This window comes from Ammospiza nelsoni, chromosome 2 (genome assembly GCF_027579445.1).
Source record: "Ammospiza nelsoni isolate bAmmNel1 chromosome 2, bAmmNel1.pri, whole genome shotgun sequence".
NCBI classification, from domain to species: Eukaryota; Metazoa; Chordata; class Aves; order Passeriformes; family Passerellidae; genus Ammospiza; species Ammospiza nelsoni.
The window spans coordinates 13637208-13652609 of NC_080634.1; the positions used below are offsets into that span (position 1 = coordinate 13637208).

The 15402-nt window shown below is 34.3% G+C and overlaps 1 protein-coding gene across 1 annotated transcript in view; it reads left to right on the top strand.

Moving 5' to 3' along the window:
* NCAM2 (neural cell adhesion molecule 2) overlaps positions 1-15402 on the top strand; it is a 272795-nt gene that overhangs the window by 233866 nt on the left and 23527 nt on the right. Inside the window, exon 15 of the mRNA XM_059493913.1 lies at positions 635-815. Within this exon, the coding sequence (XP_059349896.1) occupies positions 635-815 (181 nt within the window). The remainder of the gene's footprint in view (positions 1-634; positions 816-15402) is intronic.

A 15402-nucleotide genomic window follows, 5' to 3' on the forward strand; every position in this document is an offset into this window, starting at 1 on the left:
AACTAGGAGAAATTATGAGAATCCTTTTCTGTCTAGAACACCATCCTAAAGATTTGCATATATCCCCTCACAGGTGTAGACGTAGTACTTTATATATTCTCAATGATGTTTGTATTCTTGCATACAACCTGTTCTGAAAAATGTTTCCAAATTGCTACAATTAGTGTATATTTTGTTAAATAAGTAATGTGTGATATAAACACAGCTGGACTCTCAAACAATTCAAGAATTGGTTTAATGGCCAGTTTGTTTGAATGAATATTGATCAAAATGTAATTGAAATATCTGTATGAAATAAACTTCTTACATAATTTATTTTTAGCACTTTATTATATAAGTGATTAGCCTGCTGTTCTATAAAATAAAACCCAGTATTTGAGCAAAGAATAAATTGAAGCCAAAAAGTTTAAAAGGATTGACCACAAAATTCTCCAAATCCACATTGTGGAAACTTGATAAGGAGTTTTACAAAACTCGTTACAAAAAGCCAAAGTACTCAGAACTCCAAAATTAGATTTGTGTTCATGACCTCTGTAGAGGCAGCTCCATATCTTTATGCATCATGTGCATACAGACTTTAGACAAATAAAACAAGAGTCTGGGAGAATTGAAACAAATATTTTCATCTTTACAGAAAGATAAGGAAGACCAGTGGCTGGAGAAAAAAGTCCAGGGTAGTAGAGACCACATCATCTTAGAGCATCTTCAGTGGACCATGGGCTACGAAGTACAAATTACAGCTGCCAACAGACTGGGTTATTCTGAGCCAACATTGTATGAATTCAGCATGCCACCAAAGCCCAACATTATTACAGGTAAGTTAATTTCATTGTGGTTTTTTCTCTATTAATTATTTCCAACTCATAGTACACTGTGTATAGTTTAGCATAACGTAACTGAAGTCTTGGACTAGAAAAATGTGAGACCCCAGATTTTAATATCAGCAAAAAAATTTATTTGGGACCTTTAAATGAGACCCTGTGTCCCACTTTTCTCTTAGTAATAAGGTAATTTTTAAGTATAGAAGAAACATTGATTCTTAAACCCTGTTGATGACACTCAACAAAAAGTACCATCTTTAAGATACACCTGCTTTTCCAGTTGCCTTGTACTGCCTGTTGTCTGGTTAAGCCAATTTTCTAGAATTCTTTATTTAATTTCCATCTCTACATGTGCTTTTAGCTACGCATGTAATAAAAGCATTTATTTTAGTGTCTGATGAGGTTAAGACTTCAAATAGTCTTGTTTAGGTGATGATTCACCCTAACATAGTGATCAAGCAGTCTTCTATGAGGCTGATTTACAACATTTGAAATCTATAGAAACCTTGTTCTTATTTTTAAGTCTGTAAATAGGAAGGTTTGAAATTCCATTTAAGAAAACTGCATTTTAGTTAAGAGTGAGTGTATGAGTTTTAATGCTTCCCAATGTAAGGGGTTTTTTTTTAATACAACAATGAAAAATTCTTTAGTTAACAATAAACCTAAAATAAGGTATTTTCTGGAGTATTATGAGTAATTTTTATTTTTATTAAAAAAATGCTATGAGGAAAATATTTAAAACTTTCTATTAAAATTATGAGCTGCATCTTTAATAGTTATTTCCAAATTAGATCAGTATCATCATTACCACTTGCAAAATCAAGTTCTAAATCCTCTAACATGGTATTTTCTGACTGCCATTTTTCAAAATGTTAGTGTATTAGAATCAACAAAGAACTTGCCAAACAAATACAATGGCAAATATATTAAAATGTAAACCTTATTTATACCTGCATTTCAATCTGAATACTTGACTAGCACTGATACAGTGCCAATAAGCTGGAATGAGTCATGAAAATTTTGAAATACCTGGCTATTTTTTTTCTTGTTTATTGTAAGTTTCCTTCCAATATATTTTCAGGAAATTTATCTCAAGATCTCTGCAACATGTTTGAATATTCCATAGAAGTTTTTCTTTTTAATATTGGAAGCATCCTTACCTTTTATTTATTATAAAGAAAACACATTTGTAATTCATTCATAGACTCAGATCCAGTTCTAGTAAAAATATTTGTTTATGCACTTGAATTGAAGTAAAGTTGATTTGCATCTTGATTGAAATTTAGGGTCTCAATAGGTTCTGTGTACTTGTTTTTAAACAGGCAGGACCTTGTGATTGCTATCATTCAGAAATAAAATTTCCTGTGATTGAAAAAGAAAAGGGAGAAAAACTGTAGGGAAATTCATTGTCCTGAGGAAATAAAGATATCTGTCAAGTTGAAAAATAAGCAAAAACTTACTGAGGGGAGGGATAAGCCACTTTTCAATTTTGCATAGGTGAGAAAAAAATATTATTTCTTTTGCAATGAATACCAACTTTAGCCTTTTATAATTATGTAAACTATTCTGTACTATTGCCGTAGCTGCTGTAGCGGAGAAACTTAATTCTCCTCAGTAAATGATACCATAGGTGGTCTCTAGACATTCAAGTAAAAAGTAGCTTAGTTAATTTAATTTCAGAAGGAAGATAGAGCATTTCTCTCTAAAAAGAGTTTTATAGGTGCTTAGGGGCTTTTTCCTTTCAGTGCTCTAACATAACCTCTAAGTAGTTGTAAGAACTCTGTTACACTATTTAACTTCAAGTCTTCTTTATGTGAATCATTACTGCAATTATGATTGTGGAACTAATTAGTTTCCTTGACAACTGTTTTTTCAAAGCCTGAAAAAGAGTGTGAAATTCCCATCACAAGAACATTCTGTAGGCAATTTTTTAAAGTATGTCAGAAGACATTTAGAATCAGTGGAACATTAGTCTTCATATTCATGAGTCAGCATGATTATCTTGTTTTGAAATGACATAATATTATAACTATGATATAACATTATACACATACATACATAATGCTGCAAAAATATGAGTGTAATCTATTAAAACACAATAGAGTTTATGTATAAAATACTTAAGTTTGAGTAGAAATATTCTGATGCCAGTTAACTCTGATGATGCACTATTTGTTTGAGGCTTTGGTATTAACAGCTAGATGTCTACAGATAAATTTTAAACAGAACATAGGCAACAAGAATGAAACTGAGTAGACTTTTGTATGAAATCTTCATCATTTGTCCTCTGCTCTCTCAGTAACTACAGTAACTGACATTTCCTTTCATATTATTAATGTAACTATTAGGAAAGCCTCTAAGAGTCCTGAAGGTGTTCATCTGTATTTGTCCAAATTTGTGGCACTTCAGCTGAACTGAATGTTTATGTCTGGTCCTAAATTTAAAGAGAAATAAATCTGCAGACCCTATGTATGCAATCTCATGAATATTAATTATCCCAAGCATATCTTGTTGGTTAACTACATATAAAAAATACCCTGGTGAAGTGTAGCAAGTTAATGCAATAAATCAGGGAGGTTGAAAGAAGACTGAAGGGAGATGGAAGCAAGGACATGTTGGCTGTCCTTCAGTGTGCACTTAATAGGGGAATAGGAGTAGTCACAAGAACTAAAACCCTGCTTCTAAATTCTCCAGAAGGAGCTTGTTTGTGCTTTCAAAAGCCATTGGATATCAGGCAGAAGTAGCAATCCCTGGGGACAGGAACTTGGAGCCAAAACTCCACTTATGTGAATATACAGCTCCTGTGGGCACTGAATCCACAGCTTCTGCTTCCTAGCGAAGTGTGCAAGTACCAGCTCCTGGCTGCAAGTCAAATCCCATGGCAGCACAAAATGATGATCTTCCAGTAATAGTCTTAGGTCTGGGAAGGAGCTTGAGGCTGCAAACTGCTCTCTGGCATCAGGGAGGTGCATAAATGAGACAGACATTCCCTTAAATTTTCATATGGTTGGCCTCAGCAGCCTCCAAATGTAGATCTACTTATTTCATAATGTATCTTCCTAGGCCTGTGACACACTATCCATTCAATGAGCCACTCATATTTGTGATTAGTTCCTTACAATTTGTAATCCGTATAATAAAAGTGTCCAGATTTTCTAAACAGTTCATCAATGGAAACTTGCACTGACTTTGAGAAATGCCAGCAAAAAACCTTCTTAAAACATATTTATTCATGTGTGTGTATATATATATATACATATATATATATATACACACCATTACACCATTTTCCTTCCTACTTTTCTGACTTATTTTTTGTGGTTACAATTCTATATCTGAATTTCACATTTCACTTAGGCATATGGACATGCATTTTAGACTCATTCTTGGAGAAAGAGTGACAGTCTTAGATGTAGTATTTTATGTGTTCCAAAATCTCACCAGGGATGTCAGTTGGCAACATTTGCAGGCAGGTACAACTCTGACCTCAGTGTGTTTGCCTCTGAGTGAAGTATTTATCACACTTTTAGTGCTGATTTGTAATGTTTTATAAAATTTGCTTCTGGTTTATCTATACTGCTAAGCTTCTAGCTCTGTGGGATTTTCAAAGGAGCAGAGTGCTTTAGTTTTTCATCCACATTAGGAGAGCATGCACTAACCTCTGCAGCCTAAAAGCCCCTGGGAGCAGCTCAAGCCCATTAGCTCCTAGACCTGATTCTACACCCCCTTTGTTTGGGCCCTTTCATTCTTTCTCTACAGTGAGAAAACAGAGATCCTATCCTTGTACCCCACAGCTGGCGCAAAAGTGTCCAAATCTGCTGTCATCCTGAACCATTACAGTTGCAGCCTAAAAACACATGTTGAGGTAAATACTAAATCTCAAAAGAAGATGGAATGAAAGGTGCTAAAAACGATCCTTTCTGATAGTGTTAAATATATTTTCAGGAATTACCAGCAGATTTATGAAAGTGCCATTTTCCAAAGGCTCTATTCCAGTCAGTGCTGTTACTTTGAAAGGCCAGTAGATATATTAAAAATGGTTGCAAGTTGTGTTTTATCACGTTTTTTTTTTTCTTCCTCACTAAAAGTTAATAACTTGGTGCAATAGTGGGAAAATGAAAAAAAATTTGGATATAACAAGAACCTCTTAGATCTATTTTTCTTACTTTGTGATATTGGTTGTTTGAGAGTTTTTTGTTGGTTGGTTTTTTTTTTTCCAATATTGCATGAACTGTGAGTGTAATTTTTTATTGTCTGAAAATGTTTTAATCCCTTGAACATCTCATTTATTTTTTTCTGTGCATGTGTATCACCACACTTTAAATCATGTACTGGGAGGCAAAAGAGGAACAAAAATACATAGTATTTTCTCTCATCACTACCAATGGCAAAGATGATAATCACCATGATTTTTATGAGTAGTTTTTCCATAAACACCATGGGATCTGCAATGGTCTTGACATGAATGCAAAATAAAAGCAGCTCTTTTCATTGCTTCAAGTATGTGTGTATATATTTGGGGTTGCATTTATGTATATACATTTTATGATGTATTACTAGAGCTTTTGAGCTATATGGACAGTGTTTTGTTAGAAAGGAAGCTAATTTTTTAAGCCAGAAACTCAAAATTACTAATTACAGCAAAACAGAAAGAAGTTTCCCTGGTTCTCACAGTTTTCATTCAGGGCAAGTATTTTTCTTAAATTTTGCTCTCAGTCAAGCAATCAGGTGACCTTTTGAGTATATAAATAAATGCTATATGATCTCATCTGTGTAGCTGGGGTAGGTTTTTTTTTTTTGCCACCTCCTACAATCCTAGAGCATATTCCCTTGCTGCACTCTATCTCTCATACCCATTCAGCCCATGGGCTATGTGGATGCCCTGGCACAGGTTCCCAAGCTCCAAAGGGCAGTGCCCCCTTCTCTAAAATGTTGACTTACCCCTGACCATATATCCACCAAGAGAAGCCAAAAAGCCACCTTCCTCACTCATGTTGTGTTTTCCTCCACAAAAGAGTGCAACATTTGTTGACTGACCATTCCTATGGGCAGACTTCCAAACTGAACAGCTCTTGTGTCCTTTGAAGCACTTTTCCTAGATTTTAAATAATTTCATATCTGTTTGAGATTAGATTTTATGTGATTACAACCAAGTTCAAGGGCAGTGTATCCCATGAGAGCAGGCTTGCATGGCCAAGGGCTCTGCTGTGGTTTCCATTAACCTTTCTTGCCTGGAGAGCACATTGCTGCCTCTTGTTGAACTTGGTGTCCAGTAGGACCCCCAGGACCTTTTCTGCAAAGCTGAATTCCAGCTGGGTGCCCTTAGCTGTGAACTGGGAACCAGGATTGCTTTTTCCTGGGACAGGGGTTTGTATTTCCTCTTGTTGAACTTCCCAATGTTCCTATCAGCACATTTCTCTGGCCTGCCAAGGTCTCTCTGTGTGGCAGCACAAATGTCTGGTTCCTCAGCCACTCCTCTGTGTGCCATCAGAAAAGTTGCTGAGTGTACTCAGTGCCCCATCACCCAAATCATTAATGATGTTGAACAGTATTGAAACCCATATTGACCCCCAATTTGACTCTTGGTGCCTATTCTCAATTCTAGGAAATTTCATCATTAAAAGTCAAATTAGAGGAATTATGGGGACTTTTAGTCTTCTTTTGTATTCTCTTTCCATAGAAAAAGCTATAAAGGCTGCCAATAGGTACTTGAGCCAGGATCAAATGTCATCACTTGTGGATTACAAATTGCCAGCTTAAATCTCCATAAAAATACTGTTGAATCTTTCAGGAATGGCCTGATTTTAAGCCTATGTTTTGTGACTACACTGCCTTTCCATGTGTGTGTGTGTGTACATTCATAAATATCCATCAGTTTGTGGCTTCTGAAAACTTTTGGATATAGCTGACAATTTCACTAAATTTGTCAGAGAATGGGGGCTTCAAAATTAAAGCATTCCTGTAATTTCCTTCTAAAATCTTATCTGAAAATAGAAGTAAAATTCTCTGTAGTGCAATAGGAAAAATTTTGTATTAAACCCTCACACGTTTCTAACAATTGGAATGATTTGGAAAAGACTAGTTTGAATTTTCTGACTTTTGATCCTTAAACCAACTTTGACAGCCACCTTAAATTTAAACCACAAAAGAAAAAGTAAAAGCACAGAAGAAGTTTGAAGGATTTTCACAGATAAAATTTCCATCCCACAGATCTGAAATTTTAAGTTGGTAATTAGTGTCTCTTTTGTACGATTTTGTGCATTACAGGATTTCTCAGTCTGTCTCTACAGATCTGACTAGTTAGGGCTTTAGCTAAATCTAAAATGAAGAACAAAATGCAGGAGTGAAAAAGGAAAGCCTGTGGCATGTCAGTCCCCTTGGAGCTCTGATCATATTCCCAAGGCAAGGAAGAGCTGCAGCATTATCCTTGTGAAGTTACCTGATTCATTTTCTCATAGGCTGAAGGATATTATAATTCCATAAAAGGAGTTTGAAAATGAAGGCTTTTGTCTGACTTTTGTTCAGATCTTAATCCTGAGCCAAAAGTGTAAATTAAATTCTTCAGCTGATATTGCTGTGATGAAAGAATAATTTTGTTATTTTCTGAAAAGGATAGAGATATGAAATGTATCTCTGAGGTCTCCTGCTTTGAGGAAAAAAGTTGGTAGGACTCACACCAATCAGATTAATTAGCATCTAAAACTCCAGAAAGGTAACAGCCCCTACAAAACCTATTTGGTTTTGTTTTTCAAACCAGTAGTAGAATTTGCTGAGTAAGAGCCATTTCTCATCAAATCCTGGAGATGATCATTGTTGAAAGTGACAGGGCATGTTCTTGCTCTAGGCTCAAACCAGCTGTTTGCTCCATTCCCTGCAAAGAATAAAGTTATTACATGAAAAGGGATAGAAATCCCTCACTTAAACTGATAGAACTTATTTGATATGAATCAGAGAGAGAGACAAAAAGGCTTGCACCATCAAAAATGTTAACAGAAAAGAAAATAATAAAATGTAATTCTTATGGTACAGCTATCACAGACATTAACTACCACTGAATAGCAGTGGAGCAGCAATCAAAGCTATTGCGTATTCTCAGAATTTCTGCTTCAAAAGGAATTTAATTTTTTCTTTTATCATATGAATTTTAGTTTGCTTTTCTTTTTGAAAGCTATGAAGAAAAAAGAAAATCACTTTAGATGTTGAATGTTGAAGTGCAAGGCCACACTTTACATTTATTGTACTCTAATCCTTATTATTTGTTGCAGGTAATTGCTAGCATTAGGATGCTTTTTAATTAAAATATCTCTGAGTGCCAATTAAAATATGAAATGCTTAGGTATATTCTCTAAAAATATTTAAAACCTGAATTATTGAAGTAAATGTGGAATTTTAATGTGCTCGAGGGGTTTGTTTGTTTGTTTTTTTTAATTTGTTTGTTTGTTTGTTTCTATGAGTATATGGACCAAACTATTTAAGTCTTAAGAAAAAGAATTGGTTGTGAATTTTGAATGGCTTGAACACAATATGTATCCCTGGAAACATCACAGTAGAGATATGGGTGAGGATGGAATAATGTCCATTGTTCTTAGTTTTCCAATTGTTCTTAGTTTATTTATATTGCTGCCTTTTCTACTTGGTAGTTATCTGCATGAGATAGTTATGCATGTATTTGTGCAACAGGGGCATTTCTGTGATAAGATAAAGCATTGGTTAAATATTATGCATACGAGAATATATATGGCTTTATAGTTTGCTTCCATTTGCTTTATAGTTGCTTCCACTACAATTTCTTAAATCAGTTTTAAAGTAAGGATTTAACCAAGGTTGTTGCTTATACTGAAATGCAAGGTTTTGTACATTTTCATTTCTTTTGAAGTCTTTTTCAAAATATTAGTTTAACACTGGTATTAATCACTACAACATAACTACCGTGTCGCTGTAGCTGGGAAAAAAATCTAGTCAATACATTATATCTTGAATAAATTTGACTCTATTATTTGCCAAAAAATGAACCTTCAATATAAATATTTGTAGAAAAAATATATTCAAACTTTGTAATTGTAACCAGACATACTGTGAGGATGTGAATATCTAAGAAGCTTCTTTGTTCCCACTTTAGTGCCAAAGTCAATATCTAATTACTGAGCTGCATGTGTTAATTGCACAGGTCATTCATATTTTAATTGGACCTGTGTCCATATTATTGAAGCCAGTTTTCCTGGTGGCCCATTGTGATCTCCTACAATAATTCAGGAACAAGATAAAGCCATTAGCAAGGAGAAACAGATAAGTTTGTCTCTTCTTGTGCATGACTGAAACCTTCTTTTTGTGTAATTATTGACACAGTTCTAGTTTCTCCTTTCAGCCTACAGGCTGGTGTTTCTCCTTGCTTTCAATACTCCTTGCTTTAAACAGTCAGTAGTCACTATTTCTGAAAGTTACAGGACAGTGTTACATGGCAGTTTTGTGAGTTCCAAGTGCCTCCAACATAAAAGTCAAAATTGTATTTTAGGTTGGACTTGGCTGAATGGTCTCAGGGGGAAGCAAGAAACTTGCTTCAGGTTAAGCGCTTAAATAAATTGTTTTAAAATTAGACCAGTTTGCTGCTTTGATTGCTGAGGAGGACCACATTGCTGCTATGGAGGTACACCTTTTCCACAATTTTAGTATTAGATTATATAGATTTGGCTGGGGTACTTCAATGGTTGCCATTCTATCTATGTTTTACTCATAATTTGATGTTTTCGTTAGAATAATGTCTTTCAAGTGACTGTCTTTGGCACAATGTAAATATTATTTTTTTTCTTTTTTCTTTCCCACTGTCACTTTTGTTTCCTTTTGATACTTTCTTTTTCATGTCATCTCAACTTTTCCACTTTTTTTTTCCTAAAATTTACTTCTTTTTAAAACTCTTGATTTTCTATAACTATTCTTATCCACACAGACAGATGCTGTGAAGCTCCTAGACGTGAAAATGGAGGCCAGTCCCTGCAGCTGAATGCTGCTGTTTTCTCTCTCACTGTAGTCATAAGTTTCTGGTGCATGTTTTTGTACTGTTGATGATAAGACAAGCAATATGTATTCTTCCTCTGTCTCCTAATTTTTTATTTGCTGGAAAATAAACACAGACCTTATAAAATTTGTACTTTTCTATAGCTCTTCCAAAATTTCCATTCCTAGTCAAGATCCCAAATAGAGTCATTACTTCAGTCTGTGCATGCAAAATTATTCATGGCGCCTTTTGGAAGCCTGGTAGGTTTTGTTACAAATTCAAAAGATGATGCTTGACACTCTGGTCAGACAGAGCATGGAGAATCTGACTTACTGAATTTGATCAAGGTGGTTTGGTTCTATTTTCTCAGTTAGATTTTGATTATAAGAAATTCATGCAGAGACATTACCATTGTCAGTCATATGGCTTTCCAGCTACACCACCAATTCATCTTCCAGGAGAGTATTTTCATTTTGTACTTATGCTTTGCAAAAAATTTTTCCTTTCACTGGTTCCTGACACAAGGTACTTAAAACTTTATGCTTAATAAAAATGGTTTAAGTCCAGGCTGGATGGAGCTCTGAGATACCCGGTCTAGTGGAAGGTGTCCCTGTCCACAGCAAAGGGTTGGATGATCTATAAGGTCCCCCAAAACCCCGGCCATTCTGTGGTTCTGTGAATACAGATTTGTTTTGTACTTTCTAATGGATTTTAACAAGCATGTCTTCCCTAACCAATTATTTATGAATTGTTTTAGTTCGTAGTTGTTAATTTAAAATACTTTTTCTGTGCCTCTCCGCAGACATGCCTCAGCACATAAAACAGGTCCCTGCCCACCAAAGTCACTTTGTGTGGCTGCAAAGGTGCCACATTTCATTTCATGGCATCTGTAGGACTTGGAAGCTCCAGGGGTTCAATTTTGACCTGTAGTAAAAATGGAAAAACCATTATTTCCTGGTTTATATATGAAAAGCATGGCTTATGAGGTCTGCAGCAGTGTGTGCAAAACCTCAGGAAAAAGATTTTATTAAATAAGAGTCCATATATATATTTTATTACATATATTAGATTTTAAAATTTATGTAGTTGTCTAGGTTTACGGTTCATTTCTCTGTTGCATACAGAATAACCCAAGAAAGCAATGCACTTTAAAACTAAGGCAGAGTTAAATATTTATTTTAAGACAGCTCCCTTCAAATTGTTACTTAATATAACAAACATGATGAATTACCTGTATATGATGATTTTTTCCTCCTTATAGTTCATACCTTTTGGGACCTAAAAAAAGTTATCTTACAAATTGGAAATCAATTGGTCAAATTTAAGTATCTATATATCATCACTCAGTTAAAGAATTTTCTTATTTCTAAGAAATAATGATGATTTTTGCCAGTTTTGAAATATTTTTGGAAGTCTTTCCTTTAGGATATAAAAAAACCCCTATCCTCATCTAAACCAGCTTACAATCATTTTAGAAAATTGGACTATGTCACAAGTAAGGTGTCTCCAGTGTGTAAGTCTATGGAATAATTTATTGATGGAAATACGTTTTTTAACTAGTTCCCATATTTAGTGCAATGAAGTGGCTGGAATTGAAAAGATTGCTATCTAGAAAACATTAGTTTCATTGTGACCTGCAGATAAGCTCTCACTTAAAGTCAAGCCACTGTTCCATCCATGGCCCTTGCCAGTGTGTTCTGTCACTTTGACTTAATGTGATGTTATTTAAAAATTAATTACATTGATGAGTGCCTGACATAGGGTGGTAAAGAAAGACATTTTCTGCTCTAATTTTGTAGTACTTGAAACTTTGGGTTCCTTTTTAGGGCCATTCAGGTGAAAGCCCATTTTTCCATGCACAAAAATTCTTAATTCATATATTGAATTTGTAATTTAGTTGTATAGGTGTTCTTCCAAAATATACTATTTATTTTTTGAAATCATTAAATTCTTATTGAACCAAGAGATGTAACTAATGAAGGCTAGATGATATTTTAAATGAAACTTTTCATCTTAACTGTGTTACAGCAGATTTGGAATTGCTAGCTACGCATAAGTTACCAAACACTTTCAGATCAGAGAACATATTTTCAATTGAGTATAACTTGGACAAATGTTGTTGCTAATGCTAGATTTGTTTTTAGTGAAAGAATCACATTGGGCAGGAACATTTGCAAGAGGTTTTCTTTTTTTTTCTCTTCCCATTTCAAAAATCCAGATAGTGAAAATGTTTGTTGTTGTCACTACTGTCACTATTGCCACTATTGCCTTCTGTGGTAACAAAATGGCAAAGATATCTCTACTTACCATCCAAGAAGTGGTTGTTAGCTAATATTTAGTAAGTAGATGCTGTAGTAGATGTTAAGGGGGAAAGAAACCCACAGTTTAAGCCTACTAAAAACCAATACTGGTAGATCTTTCTCAGTCTGCAGGAGCTCAGTGGTGCACAAGCACTGGGACTCCCTTTTGGTCCAGGGGAGCAGCAAATTCTTTCTAGGGGCTCCTCTTTGCAGTCCCATCCCTTTTGCACTCTGATCCCACTTTGACTCAGGCACAGCATGCACATGAGGGAACAGAATCTTCTCTTGTGGACACACAGTTGCTGTTCTGCACAGTAAAGAAAATAAAATTGTGAATCCAATCAAAACTAATGGGCACCTCCCACTTGATTAAAGAGTCCTGAGCAACACATATATTGTCTCATAAACTGAAAAGTAAAATAGGATCTTATAAGGTTGCACAGGCAGTCTGATCCCAGCATTTCCTTATTTTGTAGAGTTTTCCTAATTTTCTGAAACTTGAAACCTTGATGTGATTCTACTAAATGTTGTCTAATATATTTTCACCTTCTCCATACATGTCACTGCTCTTAATGTTTTTTAATAAAGCAAGACTAGACACCTACAGGTATGCAGAAAAGCAGAAAAATGAAAATTCCCATATCATTTTTCTACTCCAGTAAGACATTTGAAGAGCTCTTTACAGGCTATGAATTTATTATCTTAGCAAGTCATTCTAACACTGCAGATAAGTATATAAGAAGACAAGATAGGAATTAGGGTGCAGAGACTGATTGACTGTGAACTCTCCAAACATACTGTGAAGGAGATAATGAGAAGCCTTGAGAAATTTTAGAAGCTAAATAAACATTATGAATGGCAAGTTGTCTTTTATCCTCAGTGTCTCAATGCCAGTGGGATAAAGAGACAAATTTGGATCACTTATCTTTTTTTCCAACTGATAGTAGCTTCAGCTGGGAACTAGATAAATTTGCTCTGTTAAGTGAGAGAAATTTTAGGTCTGCTCCAATTTAAATTTTTCTGTGCTTTGTATTTTGAAGTTATCAAGTACTTTGAATGTGATCCTTTTCTTCTGGCCCTCATCTTCCCATCAAATTCCAAAGAGAATGACTTAAACCAATATTGTGGGGATTATGTGGCTGCAGAGCCAGGCAGTTCTGGGCAGTGACCCAAAACCTCTGTAATGAGAAAGAAAAAGTGGAAGAGAATAATGTCCTTGGGTTGTCATATATCTCCTCAGATGAATGACTAGTACAGCTTTGTTTGTAGTTCTCTTTATGAGCATTTCATAATTGTATCTTTAAAAACAATGAGAGTGGGATTATTTCACAGTATTTTGTGCAATCTGTGTGAATATTCAGAAGATTTTGAAATCTTGGCTTCATACAGACAAGAATGAGGAAAAAATGAACAGAGACATTTTCAAATTAAATTATAATTCATAGGTATAGACTGAACAGCTTAAAATTGTAATTTAAACTCTATTAAAATGATAAATATGTCTTTACAAATTGAATTCAATTTACCTATGACATTAGTATTTAAATGTTAGATAAGTAAATTTGTTCCTTTAAATGTTGTAATTGTAAAACAGATTTTAGGTCTTATGACTGACAGTGTAAAATGTTACAATTTTAACATTGTCACATATTTTGAAATGCTAATATTAAACTGTCTGTAACACTGAAGTCCTAAAATATGCTTTGCTGAGCTTGTGCCTTAAATCCAAATTGGTGGCACAGAAACTTAAAAAGGGTAATGATTATTCTGTGATATAGCAGTATATCTCTAAGGAACAATATTTTTAAAATGTTCTGATTTACAACCTTTGGAGTCTAAGGCTGGCTTCTTTCCTAATCAGATTTTATTTGTTCTCTTTCTTCTTTCCAGAGTTTTGACAAGTTCTTAACATTTACAAATTGTTCACAAATCAAAGTATTTACATAATGTAACTTCAAATGCAATCCTTTTTTTTACTGCTGTAGGGTTATTAGAATATAAATTGCTGTCCCTCTAAATAGGAAAAATATTGCCCAGAAATAGACACACATATTGCATATGTTAGGTATAAAATATAACTTCTGAATGGTTTTTGGAGGTGTACAAAACATACTATTGCCAAATAACAAAATAACTTTCAATATTTTTTGTGAAAATATAAGGCCAAGAACTGATGTAAGAAATATTATATGCATTTAAAAGATAAACAGATATGGTGATTTAATTATACACATAAATTATGACCAATTCTCAGTCAGTTTTCATGGTCTTACCATGTACTCTCTCTCCACCATGGAAACCTGCATAGGCACCACTCAAATGGGTCTGCAAATGTAAAGCTAAATAATTAAGCCTAAAAAAGCAATTGCTGGTTTTTCTTTTTATTTTTTCTTTGTTTGTTTGTTTTTTGGGGTTTTTTAATGACATAATGGAGAATGTATGCAATTTGTGATTGTGCTAATAGTTGTCAATTCTCTGTCTGTTGTCCAGTATGTTGATGATTTCTGATTGTTCATTTTTTCAGGAATTTTAGGAGCAAAGGAAAAAAAGAAAATGTTACTTTTAGGATATAGAGAAATGTAGCATCTGACATATAATGACATATGACATCACTGAAATCTTTCCTATATCTAGGGCTCCTTTATGCTTATCGCATTTACTTTATCCATTCATTTTCTTCAGGCATGTAAGGAATGTTCAGTTTTCCATTGCTATATATTTATCAGACATAATATATAAATGATGGAAAATCACCTTTTCCCTTTAATATCAATGACATCTTAATATAAAGCTGATGGCATCAAATACCAGGTGTAGAGCTGAACCAACTTTGCCTGTTTAGAAACAGTAGCTGAATATAAGCTGTGCACTTGAGTGCTGTGCTAAGTTTAGAGATTTACAACAAGAGCAAGAAACTGAGGTAGAAATCTCCATTTTTTGTTCATTTATTATTGGGTCTGAAGTCCCAAGAAGCTGTGGTAGTAATGCTTGTCACCATACTACTGTTATGTTATATTCTTATTAACAGTTCTGTATATTTATTTGACACGTTTAACATTTTTGTAGAGGCAATTTCCAGTGCATATTTTATTTACATAAAGTTTTAATTTTAATGCATGTATTAAATGCCCATAATAGAAGCAAAGTAAATCGTCCTCAGTGTACGTATCCAACAGAATTACAAATGACAATACATACAATGTACTAAAAACTAATTTTGTGAAAAATATTGAATACACTGCAACATCTGTTTTTGTTTTCAAAAACAGTGTGAAAGGCAAGGAAAAAA